The following is a 6571-nucleotide window of genomic DNA, read 5'->3' as shown; positions in this document are numbered from 1 at the left end:
TCTAAAGAAAACCTTCCTCCGCTTATCACGTCAAAGAAGGACACCAAGCTCTAATTTAATGTTCTTATAAACATTGACTCAGAAAGACGACAGCATGGCACCCAACAGAAGGCAATCAAGGACTCCGGAACCCACCACACACGACCCCCTGACCCAAACACTACAACAACTAACGCAAGTCGCCCAGGCACTAAGCGACGTAGCTCTTCGCAACAACAGACCCCCGCCTCCTCCATCAAACACGAACTTAGACGTCGCCCGACAAGTTTCAAATCATCGACCACCCACGTTCTCAGGAAAAGAGGACCCCGTGATCCTGGAGGAATGGATCCGGACCCTCGACAAAATCCTCGGGTTAGTGGAATGCCCAGAAGAACGTCGCGTAGAGATAGCCTCGTTCTACTTCGGACACGAAGCCGATCTTTGGTGGATCCACGAGGGTCCCGCTTACCAACAAGAACCAGGGTTCAATTGGGAAAACCTCAAAACACGAATACGAGAACGATTCTACCAAACACACGTAAAGGCAAAATAACATCAACCAATGAACACCAGGATGGCGCCAAAAAGGAAACAGGTAGGAACACCGAAACTCCCCACCCAGGAATTCTTGACTCAGAATCTGCAACGCCTGGCCCAAATTGCCCAGGCACTGAGCACTTCCATTCCCCAGCCATCACCAACAAACGAGAACTTGGAAATCCACCACCAAGTCTCAGCACACCAACCACCCATCTTCTCGGGGAACGAAGACCCCACGACCCTCGAGGAATGGATCGGGACTTTTGACAAGATATTCAGGGCAACCAGATACTTGGAAAACCACCAAGTAAAAATAGCCTCCTTCTACTTCAGACACGAGGCCGACACCTGGTGGGCTCACGAAAGACCCGCATACGAACAAAGCCCCGAATTCAACTGGGAGACCCTAAAAACACGACTACGAGAACAATTCTACCCCAACCATCTAAAAGCCACCATATACGATGAGTTCCTCCACCTAAAACAAGGGGCGGCCCCGATCACGGAATACTACCAGCAATTCCGCAGACTGGCTCGCCTCACCCCCGAGCTGGTGCCCACCGAGATGAGCAAGGTCAAGAAGTTCATAACAGGCCTTGACCCCGAACACCAGAAAGCCCTAGCTACACAGGAATCGAGAACCCTCAGGGAAGCCTATGCCAAGGCATTCCAACTACAACAAGTATCAAACCAACCCCGGGAGACACACCTGGGGTACAAAAGGAAACCTGAGGGGAGTCACACAATTCCCACCCGAGGACCTAAAAACCCCAGGACCGTCTCACCCCACAAGGTCGCAACGCCAATCATTCAAGGAAGAATCTTACCCTAAGCAAGGCCAGGATCGGAGACAGCAACATAGTCTCCGGAACCTTCCTAGTACACACCACCCCCGACACTATACTATTTGATTCGGGGGCTACCAACTCATTTATAGAAACCGAATTCGCCACTCATCTCGGCCTTAACACCAGCACCAAAGTCCGACTCCAGGTCAAAGTGGCCTCCGGCGAAATCATAAAATGCGACCGCATGTACGAGAACATAAGGATCACCATCCAAGGAGTGGAATTTCCCAGCAACTTAATACAATTCAGACTGGATGGGGTGCAAGTGATCTTGGGCATGGACTGGCTAGGGAAATTCCAAGCACAAATCCTATGCGGAGAACAAAAAGTGGTCCTACGGGGACCAAACGGTAAAAGGGTGTCATACCATGGAACCCGCCAGGGTCCAGAGATCAAACTTGTAAACATGGTGAAAATAAAGAAATACCTAAACCAAGGAAGCGAGGCCTTCCTATGCTCGGTCGAGGACCTCAACACCAAGGCACCCGAACCACAAACCATTCCAGTAGTAAACGAACGGCACATAACCTATCATGCTTTTCTAAACATAATCAACACCCAAACATGCGATTACCCCACCCGATAATCCAAGAATAATATCATACGATACAACCTAGGTTCTAATCACTTTTATATCAACAAGAATACGATTCGCCTTCTAATTGCAAGATTCGGTAAGAATAACACATAAGCATCAAGGGCATCACACAATTATCAAGAACAACACATAATCATCAAGAACTCCATATAATCATCAAGAACATCATAATTATCAAGAATCTCCCAATATCAAGATTATCAAGATCCCCCATGGGATCATCACATCAATCATCAATCATAATCATCACAAGTCATTAATACACAATAATATGGGGAAACCCTAAGGGGGAATCATAACTATGAAAATAGGTTTTGTTGAAACATGGGTTACCTCTTAGCCTTAATTAATTCCTTGGCTATGAAGGGTCTTTCTTTAGGCTTTCTTGATTTCTTCTAGGGGGATTCTTGGAGCTCTTTGGGGAGGTGGGGCGTTATTCTTGTGGGGGGGTTTCTAGGTGCCTCTTAAGTCCCCTATTTATATATTTAGGAGTCCTAGTTAGGGACTAATATTATGGGCTTGCTAGTTCTATTTCTTTTGGGACTAAGGATTGGGTTTAGGGATAAGGGCCCGTGGGCTATGGTGGGCCTTCCTAATTAATTATTGTGATTTAATTCTTTCTTTTGGGTAATTGATTAAATGATTTAATTGATCTTAGGGGTCGTAACACGGGGTGTTACAGGATATCTTTACAAAGTCTCTTTCGTCTCTTCGTTTTAATTCTCTCCGTGACAAGCTCAATGTTTTGGCTAGTCAACCTTGTGCTTGAGGGGGAGTATTAGGACTATATTATTCATATTAGACAAGGACTATATTATTCGTGTTAGACTAGGACTCTATCTAGTATCTATATATTCGCTCTCTGTATACTCCATACCTTTTCTACATTAAAAACAAATACACCGAATTGTCTAAATGGATTTTTTTTTGTCGGCCCATCCAATTTCCTCTAACTCCAAATTTCTAACCCTAACCCTTTATATACTCGTTACCATTTCCCCCATCTACCATCCCGGCCTCCCCCTCCCTCTCTCTCTCAAAGCACCAAAATCCTCTATCAGTTTAATCCTCTCTCTCGCTCTCAATATCTCTTAACTCTCGTCTCTCGATTGAAAAACAAGGTTTCCTTCAATCGTCATTGAAACTCCTTAGATTGAGAAGGTAATCTCTAGTCTCAACGCCTTTGCTAGCTATAAGACTTGATTTTTTTTTTTGTTTTGGTTTTTGTTTTTTTTTTGTTTTGTTTTTTTTTTTTGTTTTGCTTCTTTTTTTTTTTTTTTATTTTGTTTGTATTTTTCCAAGTGTAGATGTATGTTGTCCATTTGAACAACCAACAAAAAAAAAAATTGTTTTTTGTAAAGAAATTGAAATGGGGAAAATATGGACAAATTTATTTTGAAACATATTTTATTGAATACATTTTCTATTTTTCCTAAATTTTTGATACTTAATACACCCGTATTTACAGACGCGACCCCAATTAAATATGAGGAAGAGCAAAAAAAAAAACACTACTAAAATTGAAATAGCTTTTGCGCTATTTTGATACAATTCTCTCTCTCTCTCTCTCTCTATCTATCTTTATCTCTATCTTTCTCTCTATATCTCTCTTTATATATATACTTCTAAAATAATTTCAAGTTTTCATTTTCATTAGAAAGCAATTAAATCTGTTCAAATCTATTTATTTATCAATTTGTAAAATATGAAACTAATAGACATTAAATTTGTTTCTTCATAAAGCAATAAATATGTAGTGACAATTTGATAAAAGTATCAAGTAATATTGTAACTATGTAGGTCGTTATGCCTTGTGGTTTGGTAGATGGGATAAAGTTAGAAATAACAGTAAAACATGTAAAACAAATATGAATGTGATAAATAGGATGATGGAAAGTCAGTAGAGATAATGGCAAATAGCTACGTGGGAATAATTTTATTTTTTAAAATTCTTATTAGCAGTTAATTAAAAATTAAATATTCAGAATGTGATAAATGGGATGAGGGATAGTAAGTAGAGATAGTGGTGTGGAATGTAGTTCTTGATTGTTAAAAAAAAAAAGAAAAAAAAAGAGTAGAGATAGTGGCAAATAGCTACGTGGGAATAATTTTATTTTTAAAAATTCTTATTAGCGGTTAATTAAAAATTAAATATTCATTTATTCTCATAGATAATTAATTTTTTTAGAGTACTTATAGATAATTAGTTAAAAACAAAATAAATTAATTTTATAATAATATACATACTGAAATTAATCAATGATGTAACACTAGCAATATTTATTGGAATGTTTTTGTAATTTGTATGGCTTTTATTACTTTTGTACTGACATTCATATTTTTTAAGGATATGAGTTTGGTATAAATATATAATTAATTGTATTTCTATTTTCAGATAAACAAAAGCTAAGTTTAATTTAAGACACACAATCAAGATGTCATTCCCTACTCCTAAGCGAAAGCGCCATATGCCACAACCAAATTTGAATCAAGATATTATCACAAAAATCCTTAAAAGGCTGTCTGTGAAGTCTCTGCTGCAATTTAGGTGTGTTTCAAAAGCTTGGTGTGATTTAATCTCATCTCCAGAATTTGTCAAATTGCACCTACATTTTCAATCAAAAAAAAGATAATAAGGTCATGACATATAGCACCGCAAATTGGATTAATAGCTATATGTCCTTGTTTTCTATTACAGAGAACAAGCAATCATCATTTCGCAAGTTTATTACATATGACCGCTTGGTCTTAATCCCTGAAGGTGGTTTCGAATTGTGGGGTTCTTGTAATGGGCTCCTTTGCTTTCGTGCTAAACCGTATAGATTAATCATTTGGAACCCATCATCAAATGGAAACATCAAGACAATCCCAGATGTCTGGCAGTTGGGCAACATCAACATTTTTGGATTTGGGTACGATGAGTGTAATGATGACTATAAGGTTGTTTATGCTTATTGTGATGGCAATGGTGATGAGACTGTAGTCTTGGTTTACACTTTTAAGCATGGGTCATGGAAAAGAAGTGAAAGAGGATTTACCAGTGGGTTTGTTCATCCAAAAATTGCTGTGTTTGTGAGTGGTAGTCTCAACTGGTGCAACAACAACTTACATGAAAGTGATTGGAATTGGGATATAATTTCTTTTAACTTAACCACTGAAACTGCCAAACCTATGGCGTTACCCAGCCATGAACATGCGGCCGCTATTTGTATAAGTGAATCAAGAGGATTGTTTTTTGCAGGTTTTCATCACAAACGTCAAATGGAAGTTTGGGTGATGAATGAGTATGGAGTTGAAGAATCTTGGACTAAACTAGTCTGCATTTCAAACTTACCAGTTTCATCATCCAGTTTCCCGGGGTTTCGAGAACACTACAAACATGGCTATATGTAATGCTAAACTTGGAATCGCACATTTTTCTGAAAATGGGGATATTCTAATGATGGTTGGACATCAGCTAAAGCTCCATAGGTCTAATGCTAAAGGGGGAAAGAATTTGAATATCCCTTATGGTCTTGGTTATATGGTAACTAGTTACGTGGAGACCCTTGTTTCCCCGGCCATGATTGGTCTGTAAATGATGATAGATGAAGTGGGCTACCAGGCGGCCAACAACAACAACAACAATGATTATTGTGTTATTGGTATTTTAGTGTTGTGAAGTATATTTTATTAGCCATCGCTGTTGAGAACTATTGATTTGTGTGAATGCAAAAAAGGTAAGCTATCATAGAAATGATTATAAGTTAAATTTCATTGCATTTTAAAACGTACAAACACAATGTGGAAAGCTTGAAACTTGAATATGGGGTAAATTTCTTCCATAGAGTGGGGGTTTTAATTTATTGACTATTGACATTTATCAATTCTTTTTCTCAAACTTTTAATTTGACCATATATTGTCTCATGACTATTGATCTTTAACAATTTTCATCATTTACGTACTTTTGATATGACTATAAATGGTCCATTGACTATTAATTTTGTTCTAAATTTCAAATATGAACCAAATCTAGAACAAAATCAATAGTCAGTGGACTATTTTCTCCTCCAATACCTTCTACCGTTGGAACTTCAAGAACGTTCCCGTTAAGTTATGGTATAGAGTGCTTTCCTAATTTAGTCCTTTTTATTGGTTCAGTACCCTATGCAACTTTATCCACAACCTTGGGAAACTGATGAGGTTCTTCTACCCCTCTCTTAGTCCCTTAGCTTCCAATTAGTCAGTCACCAGGTTGATAGAGTCCTTGCCAAATTTGCTTCTGGTTCCTCATCTCCTTCTAGATTCTCCTTTGTCTCCAAAATTTCAATAGTGGCTCTGTAACACCCCCCAAAAAAACAAGACCTAAAAACAAGTCTTAACACATGCAGATTAACACAAACACTAGCGCAGCGGAAGAAAACAGAAACTGGATAAAAGAAATCCAAAACAGGGGTGTTATGCCACGTCTACCACACCCGGTAAACGCTAAGGCGAACAATCTGCAAGTGTATCACTATCCCAAAACATCAAACTACAAACAGTCTAAAACCATTGGCTCGCAGGCCACAAAAACACAATATAAAGGTACAGGCGCTAAGCTACCCGCTCTAGACATCGCGC

At 38.8% G+C, this 6571-nt stretch overlaps 1 protein-coding gene across 1 annotated transcript; it reads left to right on the top strand.

Annotated features, from left to right (window-relative positions):
* The first annotated feature begins 4403 nt into the window (after nt 1-4403).
* Nucleotides 4404-5545, top strand: LOC109166559 (putative F-box protein At3g16210). Its single transcript, XM_019315494.1, has 3 exons — nt 4404-4575; nt 4667-5209; nt 5319-5545. The coding sequence occupies exons 1-3, from the start codon at nt 4404-4406 to the stop codon at nt 5543-5545; spliced, it is 942 nt and encodes a 313-aa protein (XP_019171039.1).
* Nucleotides 5546-6571: the final 1026 nt, after the last annotated feature.

The sequence above is a fragment of the Ipomoea nil genome, unplaced genomic scaffold (genome assembly GCF_001879475.1).
Source record: "Ipomoea nil cultivar Tokyo-kokei standard unplaced genomic scaffold, Asagao_1.1 scaffold0117, whole genome shotgun sequence".
Classification (NCBI taxonomy): domain Eukaryota; kingdom Viridiplantae; phylum Streptophyta; class Magnoliopsida; order Solanales; family Convolvulaceae; genus Ipomoea; species Ipomoea nil.
Note: the sequence above shows the minus strand (reverse complement) of the source record. Positions and strands in the feature narration are given on the sequence as shown.